This window comes from Ixodes scapularis, unplaced genomic scaffold (assembly GCF_016920785.2).
Source record: "Ixodes scapularis isolate PalLabHiFi unplaced genomic scaffold, ASM1692078v2 PGA_scaffold3__209_contigs__length_174095766, whole genome shotgun sequence".
In the NCBI taxonomy this organism is placed as follows: Eukaryota; Metazoa; Arthropoda; class Arachnida; order Ixodida; family Ixodidae; genus Ixodes; species Ixodes scapularis.
The window spans coordinates 23815061-23833095 of record NW_024609868.1 but is presented as its reverse complement, the minus strand read 5'-3'; the positions used below and the strand labels follow the sequence as shown (position 1 = coordinate 23833095).

The following is an 18035-nucleotide window of genomic DNA, read 5'->3' as shown; positions in this document are numbered from 1 at the left end:
GGAACACTTTGGCTCGCTTGGGATCTATAGTTCACGCAATACCAATACACGAGAGGCGTACCATATTGATTTACAATCACTATTAGTTTTGCTGCAGATATCAGTCATTTAAACGTCGGCACATATGTCCACCTTCTCAACAGGCTCCCTCTGGAGCCAAATGCTCTTGCACCACCATTGTGACAGTCTCTGTGTGTTCTACTGGAACCATTTTTTGGGGAGTGCCTTACATACACACCTGAAAAACTGGTTTCAGCGTATTAATGACCATTAAATGATGTCCTCGCAGGGGTTGTTTCATGCACCGATCATATGATAACCTCTGGAGGCCTGGCCGGGCCATACGACCAGACGACTTTTCTTACGACGTGCCAGAAAGACGGCTGAACCCGATCAGACACCGGCCATCACGTCCTCACGTGAATGCACACGATGCAGTAAGAGAGCTGCAGATGATGGGGTTCGGCTGTGATTCTGACATGTTGTAGTATCAGTCGGATGTTTGGTCGTGCTTGGGTTTTATACGACCTGTCTCCCAGTGTTAATCATCTCTAACGTGGCATTAAAAAAAAAAACATTTGAGGAACATTATTTTGTGGTCATTTATAAAATGGAAGCAGCTGTACAGCCGTGGGTGTGAGCCACTCCCAAAAAGTAGTTACAGCGGGGCATGTGGACGCTGCCACACAGGAGGTGCAGAGGCATTCGACTCCCGGAGAGCTTGTCGAGACGGTAAACATATGTGTCTACTTCAAGTGACAAGTATTTGTAGTAAAAAAAACGTGTAAATCAATATGGTACGCCCCTTACGCCTCATTGCTAAAAAGGCCTGCATCTTTTTTTTTTTTTTTTTTTTTTTGTGGAAACTGGATGATGACGTATTAAGGCCTGTCCACGCACACAGCACAGCGCGCGCTGAAAAAGACGCCGACCCGGCGCCCATGCTTTACCGAGTTGTCGGTTTAGCAGCAATGCATCGGTGCTATATCACCACTCCCCACTGCGGAATAGCACGTGGGCAATAAGTAACGTGCACCACTGTGGAACCACATTGGCGATAAGTCACGTGCAAGGCAGAGCTGAATCAGCGCCGTTTTCTAACGCCGATTCGGCGCGGCCCTGTATGAGTGGACCAGCCTTTAGAGCACGATGTCCGTCGTCGTCCTAACTGTCTAGGCAAAAACCACAATAATTAATTTTCTAAGCGCGTCTCTGAACTGCTTACATGCAGCTTAGAGAAATCGTTCAAGACGCATAATGTTCAAATATCAGTGACGCAGGTGCAGGGTTCTGCATCGTGCATTGTATTCTCTCCTTGGGTACTACCACGGGTACTGCGGCATAAAAATATTAGAATTTTGGAAGGAACTGTTAATTTCACCTCATCACTGGCAGAGCTGTTTGGTTAAACTAAACACGATTGGCTACTTGCCAGTTCGCTTGGGAGCCTTATGCACATATATCTCGTAAATTTGTTCGCAATCACCGCGCTCCAGAAGGCTTCATGCGCGGAGGAAAAAATTGCGGTGGCTTAGCTTGGCTATGCCAGGATGTACGTAGCGTGAGCTTATGCTCACAAAATGAGAGGCGCTATCAAGCGGCTCCGGTGCAGCGTCAGACTTGGCTACTGCGCTACGGAGGCGCACAGCTGGGCACGCGGCGGCGCCAGAGCGTCTGCCGCGGCTATGACGTCGCTCCTCTGGAATGCGCAGACCGGCGAGGCGCGCGGCGGCGGCGGCTCCGGCGCGCCAGCTGTGCGCCGTGTGACGTCACTGCTCCTCGCGCATACGCAGCACAGAGTACGGCTCATTATGCGAGCCACGCGAAACTGCTCAACCTCGGCCAGTGTAGCTCATGCTACAAAAACACTCACAGCTTCTAGCTTGTCCAGCGTGATCCTACACTCAAGGCTGGCCTTGGCGGGAAGCCTCGGTGGGTGATCGTCCAAATCCCAGACAAAGACGCTGACGTCGGTCTCCGCAGCAGGTCCCTCTCCTGTAAAGCAGCGCACCCTGGCCAACACGGGCGGGTCGTTCCAGTGCAGTCCCTTGGACAGTGAGAGCAGACCGGATGCCGAGTCGACGGAGAGAGGACTGCTGCGTTCTGCACCGTGTGAGGTGTACCGAGAGCGTGAAAAGAGACAACGTGTTGAGTCAGCCAAGATATGAGATATGTACAAAGGAAGCGTTCGCCCGTGTCGAGCGTGCAAATGAATGTTGCCGTGGCGTACATATAGATTATGTCTATGGCCGAGTTGTGTCGAACAGGTGGGTCGGGGCAACACCACCTAGCAGACAAAGCTCGTGCGCGACGTCCCCGCCTCTAGCGGCAACACGCCGAAGTTCAACGAGAACCACGGCCGGTGTGCGTTACGCTATGGTATGGTGCCTGGAACGCGTCTCCGACTGGTGTATTTAGCGCGCCCAAAAAAGTGGTCACTCGATTTCCGCCGGGTGACGTCACACAAGTGTCATGCTGTCGCCGGTCGCGATCCTGGCGGTGTTCCAACAGCGGTGGTGTTTGTAGGAGATGCCTGAGGTGCTCCAAGTCGCTCTTAATTGTGGCGGACCACGGAAGTTTCGGCAGCCGGAAGTTGGGACGCCATGACGACAGCGACACTCGTGTTCGGTTGCGCTACTCGCAGCCTTCTCCTTAGCATTCCTACGACCAGCCGCCAGTATCGTGACATGCAACAGCATGACACTTCGGCTTCTGTGACGTCATTCGTTGCCACTCTGGGACCACTTTTGATGTATGGGTGGGATACGACGCTAAACACACCAGTCGAAGACGCGATTAAGGCACCACAGTTACGCTGCATGCTATAAGGGAGTTTTCGTAGACCACGTTTCCTACCCCGCTAAGCCCTCCGCAACGAAGAAGCCGCTACTGCGCCTGCGCGCCGACGGCCTTGACTGTAGAGTTCCGGGCAGGGGCGGCTCTACAGGGGGGCAAGGGTGGGCAGCCGCCCCCCTTAAATTCCTGCCTGCCCCCCCCAAAAATGCTGTCGGGGGGGGGGGGGGGGGGTTCAGTCCGCAAAGCAAAGGTTGTGGTTTCCTAAAAGGAAAGTTAACGTCGCACATTACGGGCACTAGCAATGGACGAGAAGCATCCGTCCTTTCAAGCCAGCCATCCGTCCTTGGAAGCCAAAGCAGGCAAATAAAATATAAGAATAGAGAAGCGCGACACTATTTTTAGAAGAAACAGCTTTACAAGAGACATACCACTCCCGTCTAGCGTACTTTTCTTACTTTGATTGACTTCTTTCGGTGGAAGCGGGCCCTTCAGGACCACTTCGTCGAGAATAAGCTTCCTGGTTTTTGTGAACAATTCCCGAAATCCGGACGCGTCTCTCTCTTCTGGGTGCGTGCCATAGCCGCTTGATCTTCAGCAGCGGCACGGCGCTGATGTTGCTCGCGGATTACACCGCCCCGCGGCGGCCCCATGTGCAGGACTGAGCCGAAAGAAAGGTGGAAAAAGGTAAGAGAGACCTCGCTTGGTAGACGATGCCGGTTCGGCTGTTCGTCTGGAAGGATTTTACTAATGCCTTGGCTGATCCACACTCAATAACGCGGCTGCGAGATCCACGAGTTCAACCTTGTAGGTATCATCTTACCGCCCAGCGTAATTTCCTTCCTTCAATTGGATTGTCTTGGTGTAAGTGGGCCCTCGATTTTTCTGCTCACTTCCTGGGGAATGTAATCTGTTCTAGGAAACGTGAAGGTTCTTCCTCTTTTGGATGTGTGCCATTGCCGCGCGACCTATCGGAGGCGACACGGCGGCCATAGTGCTCGCGGAACGCACCGCTTGGCCTGCGGCGGCATCGAGTGCACTGCTGCTCAAAACACGAAAGGACAAAAGCAAGGGGAAAGGAGGTGAGCGGGACTCTAAGCGAGGGCGTAGGAAACAACGCCGGTTTGTCTATTTGCCTGTTGGGATTCCCCAGTAGAATCTTTGGAGAGTATTCAGAAGGATACAAAGACAGTCCCAGGGGCGGGGCCATAAACTATCACCTGGACCAAACTGGCCCTGCCGGTCTCAACATAACAAGCCATTCTCAAGGGCCATTCCGCTCTGCTACGCTTTTAGCCTCGGTGCCAAATGTTACCAGGATGACGGACACGAAAAAGTGCCCCAACAATTATGCTGCTGAACCGAACATGTGCAGCTGAGCCCGATTTCAAGACTCCGAAAGAGACACAAAATCGCAAAAGAGATCAACCGCAGACTTTTTTCGTCTTCCAACAAGCGCGTCAAGAAGCAGGACGGCGACCCTTCCAAACCGCCCTCTTCAGGTTCAGAAAACCTGGGGATCGAGCAGCAGCGGAAGGATCATCCCCAGCCGTACAGTCTTCCTGATGGCCTTCCCAGCGCTTCTAGCGACGTCCATCATCCTTCGTCGGAACAAGGAACAGTGAAAGCGACAAGTTTTCTTCTTCGTGCGTGAGACGAGACGAACTTGCACCGTATCGGAGGGAAACGACGATCTTTCAGGTTAGTTGGACATTTCCAAGTATAAGACAAAGTCGCCGCGGCAGCCCATAGTGAACTCTTTCCCACCGAAAAAAGTAAAGAAAAAAAGACTGTAAGCTTTCAGTCTGACTGGTATAGGTTATTTTCTTGGCTAGAATACATCACCCAAGTTGATTCCGTTTTTTGATATCCCAGTAGAATGTTCTCTACCAAAGCGAATGAGAAATCCACGTTTGGCAGCTGTGGCTGGACAAAGAATCTGGCTTTAGAAAGCACGAAACCTCAGTCACGCATAAGTCATGTCAAGATTCGTGGGTTTCCTACATAGAAATGAAGTCGAGAGGACCAGGCGAGTGAAGCGAACAAGTTTGAGTTTTGAAAATGCAGTGCGACCCTCCTCGTGGTTTTTCCGCTGACGAACTTGCGCACGTCCGAGATAACATTTTTTTTTTTAATGACACATTCGTTTAGAATTTGCAATGTTTTTAAAATAATCTGGATATTCACTGCGACAAACTAAATGTCATAAAAATAATGAGGTTCCTATTATACTCAATGGGATTAATTACAGAAGAAACAAAAGAGGGGCATTTTAAGTACACAAGAGAGAGAATATGGATTAAATGATACCTAATGAAAACGTCTGATCTAAGTTCTATTGGATGATGCCTATATTCAGCGCTAAGCCCTCCACGATTGCGTAAGTATACTTTAGGTGAGATTTCTGCTCGTCAGCAGAAAGATTATTTATGAAGGTAAACATAACTAACGAAAACAAGACCCCCCCCCCCCCCCCCACTCCCCGAATTCAGTATATTCATGCAGCGCCCCCCCCCCCCCCCCCCCCCCCCTGCCTAGAAAAAAATTCTGGAGCCGCCCCTGGTTCCGGGTATCGTAGCGGGTTGCGGAGAGCGTTGCGGGACAGCGGAAACGATCTACGAAAGCTGCCTATTGTAAGTGTCGCTGTGAGGCGCTGTAAGACGCGCTGGCAGCGCCTGGTACGCGGGCTAGGTGGCGCTGCGTGGATACATTCGTGATGACGTTTGAGGGGCAAAGGCCTTTGTTTGAGGTGCTATCATCTGGGCATGAAAGAATGCTAAGAACCGAGCAGCGCGAAGATTCATGCTTCGATTTAAGGAAACGCTGGACAAGAAACTTCTTTTCTATACTCAAAAACCCATTTCCGTTTTTTTTTTTAATTGTTTACATTTTGAGAGCTAACATAAAAAAGAAAGCGTATAGTGAGTTTGATGTTTTGATTGACATTGTTTTTATTCGCTTTCTAGCAGCGCCATCGTGGACGTTTTAAGCTTATCATTCCTGTTCCTTAGAATTGTTCGGTACTTTATTTTCGTACGAGCAAAAACCGCGTTGACATTATGGCTAACCTCTCGACATCGTCTCACATCCAATCTTCCGCCACGAGTATCAAAACATACCTGAACCTTGATTTCATATGGCCGTTCACTTTACGAACCAAGAATAACGGAAGAAATGCGAATAGACTGAATGACGATTGTAAAGTTGACGCATCGGGAATTGGGTCTCCGAGGCGACAATGGGCTGCGCGACAATCCTTGAACTACGCAGTACGCAAAACAATATAAACTGCGAGCAGCGAAACTATGCGGGTGAGCTAATAAAAAAAAAAAAATTATATCGTTAAACTTTGACACACATACACACACACAAAGAAAACTAATAATGGGCAGCACAACATATTAGCGTGGGAGATATTACTCTGAAAGGTGATCTGGATTTTGATGCCGGTATCGCAATTCTCAGAGTACTACTCTATTCATTTAAATGCTAGCTATTACATACTAAATACGAGCCTTGCCTCAAGCCGCGGTCGCACCGCTAATACATCGTACAAAAGGCAGTCTGCAGAGAGTAGAGAGTTTTAGGGAACCGTTTTTGCATATCCGAAACGGTACGATGGGCACTCCGGTACGCACTGCGCATGCGCTGCCGCGGAAGACTCGCACAAGCGCAGTTCGTACCAGAGGCCCCATTGTACCGTATCTGGACGTGCAAAAACGGTTCCCTAAAACGCTCCACTCTCTGAGGCGTGTTTCCTACGCTCCTGTAAAATTGGTCGTACAAAAACTGTCTACAGACGTGTTAGAAGTGTTACACATGTATGAGGTGAACGTGCTTCAAACATGCACCAGGCAAGTCCGCAGTTAGTTTGGTCATCAAGTCTGAAGCGAACACACTGTATTTGTGTGATGCAGGCACGTAGCCAGGGGGTGGAGGGGAGGGGGGGGCATAGGGCCGGGCCTTCCCCCCCCCCCCCCAAAATCTGCCATTTTGTTGGGACCTCCTCTCCCTCTTCCCCCTCATACAGCATTCTGTCATGTGCACCCCCCCCCCCCCCCCCCTTTCCCCGAAACAAAATCCTTGCTACGTGCCTGGTGTGTTGTATGCGCAGTGACTTTAACGGTGCCCTGAAGATGTTTCCGAGATCTTCTAAATAGGGCGATGACTCACTTTGCCGGCTCAAAGCATTCTAGAAATCCCTAAATCATGGCGATACGCGGCCGCTTTTCTTATTAAAACAGCAATCAGAAATCGCAACACACCGAGGTCATCTATAGACGCTTTACACACGTGCAAGATTACAGCCGCCATTGCTGACCGGTTCTTGTCTTATCGAGATACCGAACCACTGAAACGGTCGTTGACAAACCTCCAGAAACGCTAATGCCGGGGAGAAGGACAAAGTAGAATCTAAAACGGAAATAACCTGGCCTCCTATGGTAATGATGAAGTGACGTGAACGGAATAAGCGGAAACAAAAACTGATGGTTGGTTATGGCGGCGCACATGCAGAGCGGCTGCAAAGCGTCTATTTATAACTCCGGCGATGGAAGGAGCATGTTCCGAAACCAGGACCACTGTCAGCCAACAGCAAGCGAAGGATCCTCGTGCGTCTGACCGGTGGAACCTCGGAGTGATATCTTGAATGCGCGCGGCTCGCATACCCATACTGTCCAGACTACCATTTAACCGAGCGAGCGCCCGCTCGAGAGCTGACGACCAGACACATCACTCCCGCAAACTAAAAAAAAAAAAAAAATCATTGTGCGTTGTTTTTTTTAGGGGGGAATTGTGCGTTGTTTTTATCAGGGGGGATCGGTGGCCGAGTGGGCTAGCGCACACCAGCTCGGAGCACGTCCGAGCAGGTGTGTGGTGTTTCGAGCTTCATTAAGCTCGCGCTGCAGAACCCAGGGATCCTGGGTTCAGTCCCCACCCCTGCCCGTTTCGATCTGGATGAGCATCGTACCGGCGTGCGGTCGTGTATCACTACTGCGTGGTGCACGTTAAAGACCCCAGGCTAGCGGTTGTACTGCACTGGCTAAATTGCTCATCTACAGCTGGGAGACTCGTCGCCCGTGTGAGGCAGACCAGGTTCTAGGCTGTATAAACATACCACACAACCCAATTTTTTTTAAACGATTATTGCAGTAGTATGTTCCCTCTCCGCGGAAATATCAATATTTTCTATTACTCTTGTTTGCTTTTATCATCTACAAAATCATACACACTTTGGCAATAGCAGTGTTTGCAATCTCACCGAAATGTCGCGTTTTCATTGGTCACATGTCGTCCTGGCTGCCGGAACGATGCTCCTCTCAACGTCGGAGATGACCTCGGTGTGTGAGATCTTTGATTGATTTTTTAATCGGGAAATCTACCACGCATCGTTATGATTTATGGATTTCTAGGATGCCTAGAGGCCGCAGGGTGAGTTATCGCCATGGCGATCTAAGAAACCTCCTGGGCGCCTTAGAGATTATTTGAACCTTTTGGGTAGCCACGATCACACCTTGTATGAGGGTGTAGCGCGGCTTGAGCGTCGGGCACAGGACAGCCATGGCCTGTGGCCGCAGGACGTCCACCACCGTCCCAGAAGACACGCCCTCGGAGTACGCGTACTCCGGGTTCCGAAGTCCGGGCGGGAAGCAGACACGGCGGGAGTTTTCGCACAGGGCCGACCGAGACGAGCTTTTAATCTGCCGGACCCGGACTGGGAATTTGCTGCTGCAGTTTCTGCAATTCCATTGGACTCGAGCCTCCAGTACCAGGTTCCATGTGGGCAGATTCTGCTGCTTGTTACCTGCGTGGAGAACGTCTGGGATGCGGCAGTTGTACAGAACGGAGCTAATGGGGCCCGATCGTGCTTCGATTCGGAGATAAACGGAGGGAGAGCAGGACCTGAGAGCGTGCGGTGTCATCAGATCACCGAGCTTTGATTGGAAGGATTAGTGGGAGGAGGAAAAGGCTAGCTGCCTTTGCCTCTATACTCACTGTCTCCCTCCAATCATAGCGAACAACAGCGTCGTCTGCTTCTCACTCAGGATGTGGCGTTCCAAAATATGCCGAGAGGATAAAATAATGTAAAAAAAAGCCTGTTTTAAAATTTCCACGCGAGTAAATAATGTAGATGGAAAACTCGTGCAGCCTTTGCCTATTTCTTAAGAACTCCAAGCCTGAAATATTGTTCAACCTTTTGTTTTTTTTATGTCGATTTCTCTTACCGATTACGGGCGCGCGCGCCTGTCAGGCGGTCAATCTGCACCTAGTTTGCTCGAAATTATGAAAGCGTAAAAAAAGAACGAAGAAAAATAAAAACAGGGACGACACAGGTTAGAAACCTTTGCTAGATACTTTGCTGCATTTTTATTCTCGTCAGCGAGGCACGTATATTGCATTATGTAAATTAACGCAGTTTTCGAGCGTCATTAAGCTGAGGGAGATTGTGTAAATACCTGGGTTGATACATTTATGCCAATTAGAATGTCCGAATGCCACATGCACAGATTGCTAAATAAAGTTTATTTGTATTGCATATTCATGACACATAAAGGGGAATATTTCCGGCACCCTTATTTCTCAAGATAATGCGGTAATTCTACAAATGTACGAGAGGATCAAAGAGTTTCAAAATATGTAAATCCAGTCATTATGCCAATGAAAGCGTGAAGACAACAGCTCAATTTTCGTAATTGTTTAATTTAAACCGCGTGATTTAAAAATGCTGTACGGCTGAAATGAAATTTTGTGCCTCTGCCGTATAGTTTTTGGCCCTTGAAGTGCACCACGCTGCATGGTCACTCGATTTTGACCCTGGTGCAGGAATGGCATGTCAAGTGGCATCTCGCACTGCAAAAAACGTTCAGAGCGGCCGCAGTGAGTGGCATTGAGCTCGGTGACGCTGCCCAGCAGCCACAATTAAATACCGCGATCCGTGCGGAGTCGCGGCGCCTCCGACTCTGAAAGGCGACCTCCCATCAGGAAGACGCCGGTGATGGCCTGGTCGCGTACTGCTGCTTCCTCACGGAGTAAAACCATGGAGCAAATCCAGGGCCCTGATTGGCCTATTTAAACGTCCCACTCTTCCGCACGCAGGAGACGACTATGACCCTTTCGCGCTCGTTGTTTCAGATAAGACGACTCGTGACAGTAGACCGAGCAGAAGCATTGACGGCGATTTATCAAGGGGCCGTAAGCGAGCAAATTTCTGAACCGCCGCCGCCGTCTCCGCCTCGGCGTGCGCGCATTTGTGACGTTCCCGGGGGTCAAGTTGGTCTCCGTGGGAAATTTAGTTCTCGACTTAGCCACTAGAGTCGCGACGGCTGAATCTCGTCCCTAGAGAGCCTAGATTTAATAGAGGGAGCCACTCGAACCTTGGAGAGCGTTTGCATTTTAATGGCGGACGAAACGGTTCCAATACCGGACTCTCGAGGAGCTAGGGATCTCGTAACGGTCTCACCTTTTGCCGCTTTTTTTATTTTTTTTCCGCATTTAATATATGGCCCCTCTGAACCAGAGGGAAAGACTGGTGGAATGCAATAAGCGTCCTCGTGGCGCCTGTCTTGTTACATATGCTTGTTCTTGCGTCGTTTGTGTTGCATAATATCGTCACCAATGTCGCCATTTAGGCGTGAGCAAGTGAACTCTGTTTAGTCACGACCCTTTCATAAGTTTACGTAAAGAAATGAGGAACACGTTTCTGCAACTGTAGACCAAAGTAGAGACTGATACTTTCGACAAAATTTCAATATTACTCTGAAACCCTTTTTGAAGATTAATTAGAAGTGTTCAAGCAGCGATGTATAGATCTGCAGGTTGCAAGCTTTTGTTTTCCACCGCTTTCCTACAAAGCATATACGCCCGTTTAAATATGCAGCTTTTAAGAAATTCGCGCTTTCAAGTTTCTCATTCTGCGTTGAATGCTACATATGCCATACTTTCTTAAATCAGGCAGATTATTTTAGCGGAGTGGCTGGAACAGATGTACCAAAAAGCCAAACAAGCCAGAAATTGAACAGGAATCGAAACTCGCGCAAATCAGAATGGGGGATAAAAAAGATAAATAACGGCATCTGCGACTCTTTTATTTGCGGTTCGTGAAAGAGATGCTATGTAGACGCTTTTCTTTTTCCTTTTATTTTCTTATGTACACCAACCGGTACCAAGAGTTGAGCTTGCCAAATCATCCAAGTATTTCGAGGCAAGAGCAACATGACCCATTTTACCATATGGAAGTCACATATAAGATTGCGCTAAAAGTTAAAACCCTAGTTTCGATCTCCTTTCAACAAATCCGCGCCCGCTGTTTAGGTTTTCGAAAAAATGGGGCTGAAAATTTTTTTGGAATTGTTCAATTTTTCATCCCACTGCCTTTTCTTCTCTTTTTTGGACATATGTTTCAGCGTAGAGGAGGTGACGTTATTCTGCGATTGCGGGTGACGGTTGACACATCAGCGTTTGAGTGTGGTAGACTGCGTCCTAACCGCTTGTAGCAGCTTCCGACAAGAAGTGGTCAACGTCTTGTCGGAAAGACAAGTGCAAAAAATGATCCTGACTTATATTATAAGGGACCATTTCTCAAAGACAGTGCGTAAATTTGATCTCACCAATACTGTAAAGCATTTAGTCTAGTTACACGCAGATCGAAATCGTTCCAGGGATGCTCGACAGATTACGCTACTGTATTCTATATGTAATTACGAGCGCTTACAAGAGCGAGAAGTGCTTGCAACGCCGCTGTTCGCACCCAAATGCAAATGCGTGAACCAGCCTCCTCACGCAGGTAGACAGCGCCTGGACACAACTACTGCTCATCGGCGTGTCTTATGCTAGGTAAAATACGTGTCGTGAAACCCGCATTTCAGTTCCAACCCTGAGCGAGTTAGTTACCTTCGGTCGAAAAGGCCACGTTCGGGAGCGGTTTCCACGGTTTCTAACTCATCGCCTATGGCAGGATTGGAGTTAGCGCCGCGACCCCGATATAAAACTGCAAGTCATGCTTTACAGAAAATTTGGCGTATGCGTGAAACCACCTCTCTTCTGGCACCAATATCGGTGTTTACGAGAACTTAACTGTCAATTAAGACTCTCATAAAGATGTCAGCGTTTGATAATTCTTCAGTGAATAATAACCGCGGAGTTGGACCGGGGTATGTAATACCAGGGGGGGGGGGGGGGGGGGGGGGTTCAGGACCGTTGGGACGCAATCGACTAATTTTAATACAACGGAAAGCAGAGGCACCTTTTTTATTTTACTTGAAAGGCAGTATATGACTGTGTACGCCGCCCAAAAATATTAGAATGCAGAAAACATTTTAGTGTAATTATGTTGAACCTTCGTGAACAAGTAGAGGCAGGCACTCACACGCTATTGACTGAGCCATCCCGTGGCACGCCAATTTTTTTATCAATTTTAAAACACCCTATTTCATGTTTAGAGGCAACGCGTAAAATTACGGCTCAAATTATATTGATTCCCAAACTCAATTTCTTGTCTCTATATTGTCTACATTTCAAACCGAATGGTGCAGTGCCATCCCAACTTCAAAGCATCCGCGCGAGCGCCCAACTTTGCCGGAGAGGCGCTACCGTGAAGGGGATCCTTTCAATTGCCCGTCACGTGACATGTCAAATCTCCAGAGAAGTATGAGGACAGACAGACAAGCTAGTTAGAACGCTCAGACGCGGCGGTCGAATTCCTCGCCGACATTTTCGCCAAGTGTCCAGAGTAGGGCGCCAGACTAAAGCCCCCCCCCCCCCACACACACACACAGGCACGCACGCACGCACGCACACACACACACACGCACACACACACGCACACTTACACACGCACGCACACGCACACGCATACGCACACGCACACACACGCACGCACGCACGCACGCACGCACGCGCACACACACACACACACAAACAAACAAACAAACAAATCAGAAAAACTTTCGGCAAACGGCAGGCCGTGTGATTTCTCCGATTTCTTCTCATCCTGCCTCACGGGTTGGGTATACTTAACATCCCGTGACGGGCAGTCCAAAGCGCGAAAACGAATGCTTTGTCAGCGTTTGGCTGGAACTGGTGTTCTGGCTGATTGGAAGCGATTCCAAGTTTAATGCTGACGTAACACTCGTGTATAGTGTGTGTTCCTCCGTGCTGAACCACAGTAGATGACGCATTAGATCCAGCCCTCTTCTAGTTCGTTTCGCATTAAATCCGACCGGAGCCAACAGCATCCGATCCAATCGAACCGATCAAGCAGTGCTAAAAGTACATTGTCACGGAGCTAGGCGTCTTTTAGCGTCTGCTACCATCAGCTCTACTTTTCAAGCATAGAAAAAAAATTAAAAAAGAAACCTAGGATAAAGGAGAATTCACTATGTGATAGGCAGTGATAGCAAGCGCACAAAGACGACTAAGCGACATGATGTCATACATATCTTGACTCTTGATTGGCTCTATCCAATTGCAGCGTTGGCTGCGGTGGAACCTAATGTAAAAACGGAGTGTAACACTACGGCCTTCTCTATACGTGACGTTGGTCGAGCTTGGGGAGCACCGTAAATCAATTTACGACGAATCGTCACTGTCAAGTCCGCTCACGTCCTCGGATGAAACTGATCGGAACAAATGAAACGTACGAACCTCTGGAAATTGGAAAGGGCCTGGTCAAGCTCAGCTGTCCAGAGCGGGAGTCGATGGTGAAAATGCCCTCCGATTGAGCATCTGAGGCCCCGGTCGTGTCGAGGGCGTAGCTCAGGACCGGAAGTTCGGGCGTGTGACCCTTCGGGTCACCGTGGACTTGGGGAGGACCGAGGAACACGACCGCGGCGTGGGCCTCGAAGAAGGGCAGCCCCGCCGGCTGGTCCGACAGGACGTCCACCGTCCGCACGGAAGGCACCCGCTGCGGCCACTCCACCAGGACCGGCGCTGCGAAGACAGGGGTGTTGGTCTCAATGGGAGTAGGGAATACTCTGATCGATTGATCGGTGATGACCAATGATGACCTTTGACTTAGCCAGTTACCCTTCTCGGGGAGTTAAGAGAGGGGGCAAAGAAATATAGCGACGAGAGAGTACGATGAGATAATCGTAATGATGACGAAAGAAATAATGGAAATAATGCTCTCAATTATTTCAACAGCTGCACAAATGCACATTAAGGCATGGTGACACTTCCCTAATTTCCAAGAGCCTAAGAAACGTAGGTTGGGGCATCTTATTATTGCTCCGCAGGTTATGAGTTTACGGCATTACGAACGCTGAGGATTGAATACTTAGCAAAAAGCGTAAACACATTTTTATCATCTCCTAAACGTAAGTGACTGTAGTAGGAAACAGTATCGAAACATTGGATGTCTGTGTAGATAGGTTTATTGAATTCTCTAGAGCTGCTACGGAGGCAGCCGCAATATTGAGCCATCTTCGATGCAGCCTCGGCACAGAGTATGTGACTACGACAAAAAAAAAATGGGACTTCACTTCTTTTTTTTTTTTTAGTTTAGGCAAGTAATTAAAAGCAATTGGGGCAACTTCCAAGCACTCTATGCTCATATCTTTCGTATAGCTTGCTTATTGTTTTAAATTTCACGGCCAACCAACGATAAAAACAACGGAGCCACAAAAACCTACGGCATCATCGCCAGCTTTACAATGACGTTAATAAAAACTACAAGATGAAAACAATCTTTTTTTATTAACGAGAGAGAGAGAGAGAGAAAGAGAAAGAGAGAGGAAACGTTGTTCTTGATTCATTTGCACCCGTTCATGCGTAAGAAAATGAGGAGTTCTAGTAAATGCAGCGTCGCTACTCCACTCCTATCACTGAAACTTCATGAGCGGAAACATTTTCTGAACAATGCCCCCTATCGAATTCGTTCAGAAGCACTCGGTTGCCACGGCGACCCGCGTTGTCTGGAATCGCTGCTGTGTACGCAGCCAATATACTTACATTCCAGACCTAGTCGTTATGAAACGCAAAACTAAGGAATGAATAAAATTAATTTGGGATATCCGGGAGAGGAAACCGCGTTTAAATCCACGACGTATGAATATGGTCAACGCCGCTGCTTCGAGCAAGATCTTCCCTAACGGCCACAATCACCGAGCGAACGAGCGTTTCTTGTTGCAACACGCGATCGTGACCGGCGGTCTCCGAAGAGGCGACTGGAAAAACGGCGAGGACGGACAAACAGGGTTGGCACGTCTTTGTTGACACTGTGCAGGTTCCTTGCGGCAGCGATTCGGTCCTTCAATTCCCTAGAGCAAACTCTGTCCAGAGAAGGGAAACACTGAAGGGATATAACCGTCGACGAGAATGTATGCCAGCGTCGATAACGAACCGTTCGCGTGTCGCCGCACACACTGTGAAGATTTCGGCGAGGGCCGGCCGATGAGGTTTGGGGGTCCGCTGAATAATGTATGCCGTACTTTTCGCGTGATGTATCCGGGATGATGCAGAGATCTCGGCATCTGCTTCGAGTCATGTGATCCAATCACGCGTCGTAAGCGCGATGTTTCGCTGAGTTTTTTTCGTTCAAACGAAACGCTTGTCATGTAGGGACGCACCTCCACCTCGCGAAACTAATGGCGAATGCAAACGCGTTAGGCGAACATTTGTGGAATATTTCGAGTGCTCCAATTCAGAGTTTTTCGCGCGCCTTTTGATCAGTCTGAATATAAGATCCGCGGCTGCATTCGCAACTTTCACGACCTATAGGGAGCGCACTGGCGCCTATCGAAATGGTTGTCACCTGGATGATCGCCGTAGAACAGGATGCTGGGTCCGCGACGGGTACGTAATTCTAGTTTTTCTATATACGGGCAGTATTAGATCCTTACTTTATATTTTCTTACGAAAGGAAGCTGTAAGCCTGTAAAGTAAAGTCGATCATGCAGGAACCAGGGAGAACGATACTCACGCCGTGTGGGAACCTAATGCATCACCGTCGGAAGTTTTGGGATGAATATAACACCGCGACTTACTCGGTTTCACTGGCTATTGCTTTTTTTTTTCCAATTGTATTTTTGAGGGGGACGGCCAATGCCATGCTTCGATGTCAATGCGGTATTATCGCCAAAAGTAGTTTTTTTAATGTTTTTTTTTTTTTTACTTTGTCTGCATGGAAATTGAGGTATGATAGCGATTTAACTTCTTTTTGGCTCAACTTATTTAGACAAGACAGATTATTAGTGCTGCGAGAGCGTCATTGGATACCATTCGTGCAAGAGCTTCTGACAGTATAGTTAGAATTATACGCTGATGTAGTTTTAACGGAATTCATTTGTTGACTGAGGCTGTGATTCTGAACAAAGATGAACCTACATCACAGTAGGATGTAAGTAACACCACGGACAGATGTAGCGTCACGAATGTGGAACGTTGGATTCTCCATTCACCGGAGCTTGGCGAGAGATTCAATGCGTACTGCAGCATTTTCTTCGTGGTCCTAATTTGCCTCAAAATTGACCAACCACACCAACAAACATCACTAAACTTAATAACCCAAATATTTAAAAAAAAACTTTTGTGTGTGTGTGTGTGAAAGGGGGGGGGGGATTGAGGAATGTACAATTTTAGTTATAACGGCTTTTTTTTTTTTTATGCTGAAAACGTTCACTGCCAAAAATTAAAAAAAAAAAACTGACGACTGCGGCAGTTTTTTTGTTCCCAACTTTGTTCCCAACTAATTACAAGAAGTTTCACGGTGTCGAAAGAATGCTCTGGAAGCTCGCTCTAGCACTCGCGCAGCAACACGGAACAGAGTCATTGTTGTCCGTCCCCCCTTTCTGTGTATCTTCCTCGTGTTTAATACTCGGCGTGCTTGTTTTTTTTTTTTCGAATGCCTGCTCGGCCTGTAAGCCTGCCTGTTAGTGACGTCACGGCACTGAAAAGTGCGGGTATATTTGAATGATGGTTTAGGCGGCCCCTTTATTTGCCTCTTTCACAATAAGTATTCTGACTTTCGCGATATCGGAAACGGTGAAGACTGAGGATTCAGAAAAACTATCGTAATATCCCAAGAGATGCCCGATCCCCCGAAAGATAGCCCACCCCTATTTCTTTTGCATGAAAATTTGTTGTTGTTGTTGTTGTTGTTGTTGGTTTTTTAACAGCGAAAGATTGCTTAGTTTTAGTAATTGCAGGACCCTGTCCAACAGTGACCTCAACAAAAACGGTGTTACTTAACCACGGTGGGAGATAAAGCGAACATTGCTGACTGGGAAGGACAGTCTTCCATGGTTCATCAACTCCTGCGATCGCAAGTTTTCGAGGTTCACAAAATCTCAAACTAGCATTCTTTCAACTTTTGTTTTTATGGAACACAGAAAATTGGTTCATCCCTTAGTTTCATCCGATTTGCTATCGATTTTAGGTGGGCTATCTCTCGGTATATAATAATATTAAAAATAGTAAAATGAATGAGAATAATAAGAATAGCTTTATTTCCAACAGTGAGGTACAGCGTTGGTGGAAGCTTGGGGAAAAAAGCTGTTAAAACAGCTTGACTGCTCCCGAGCCTCCAGAAGTGTATCATTAGCGGAAAAAGTTCCCTGTTTTGAACAAGATGTTCAAAACAGGAAAGTCACAGTAGGGATAGTTTAGAAATAACGAAAAATTAACATATGAACATGCCACTCAAATTTGATAGGTTTGGCTAAGAATTATTATGTTCCTTAGGTTACCTGGCCGACATATTTTCAAGCTCTATGTGTTGCGCACAAAAATAGCTGAGGCTGGTCTGGGGAGTGAACGCCGCAGTTTGAAGGCCGTAATTAGTTATAAAAAAATTGGACTTCCCAAGGTTCTGTGGCTCTCGTTGGATTAGCATAGACTTTTCCTTTTAAGTCAGCTAATCTCACATTATGCCGTACAATCATACTCATTTAAGCTTTATATTTAACACACAGGTTATATCGATGCAAGTGAAAAAAATTTACTTCATCTAGATGGCTAAATAATTTTCCCATTCGAAACTCCGGCGAAACATTGCAAATGGTTCGTAATATCTTTTTTTCGTAACAAAAATATCTTTTGTAGATTTGTATTAGTGGTTGCTCCCCAAATTAAATGGCCGTAATTATTTTGTGAATAAAAGAGTGAGTTATATAATAGCAATTTTATTCTAAAAGGCAAAACAATGTTTGTGACGATATGCCAGGTTAACCATGCTAGACAGTTTTGGTGTAACATAATTTACATGAGCATCCCATGACATGTTCTCTGAAAAAGGGCACCTAAAGTTT

At 47.6% G+C, this 18035-nt stretch overlaps 1 protein-coding gene across 1 annotated transcript in view; it reads right to left on the bottom strand.

The window, feature by feature from the left end:
* The window catches only part of LOC8029396 (proto-oncogene tyrosine-protein kinase receptor Ret), a 59073-nt gene extending 45566 nt beyond the window's left edge, over nt 1-13507 (bottom strand). Inside the window, exons 1-3 of the mRNA XM_042292598.1 lie at nt 13435-13507; nt 8306-8596; nt 1874-2103 (exon numbers count right to left, since the gene is read on the bottom strand). Coding sequence (XP_042148532.1) covers nt 1874-2103; nt 8306-8354 — 279 coding nt within the window. The 5' untranslated portion in view covers nt 8355-8596; nt 13435-13507. The remainder of the gene's footprint in view (nt 1-1873; nt 2104-8305; nt 8597-13434) is intronic.
* Between the last annotated feature and the right edge of the window lie 4528 nt (nt 13508-18035).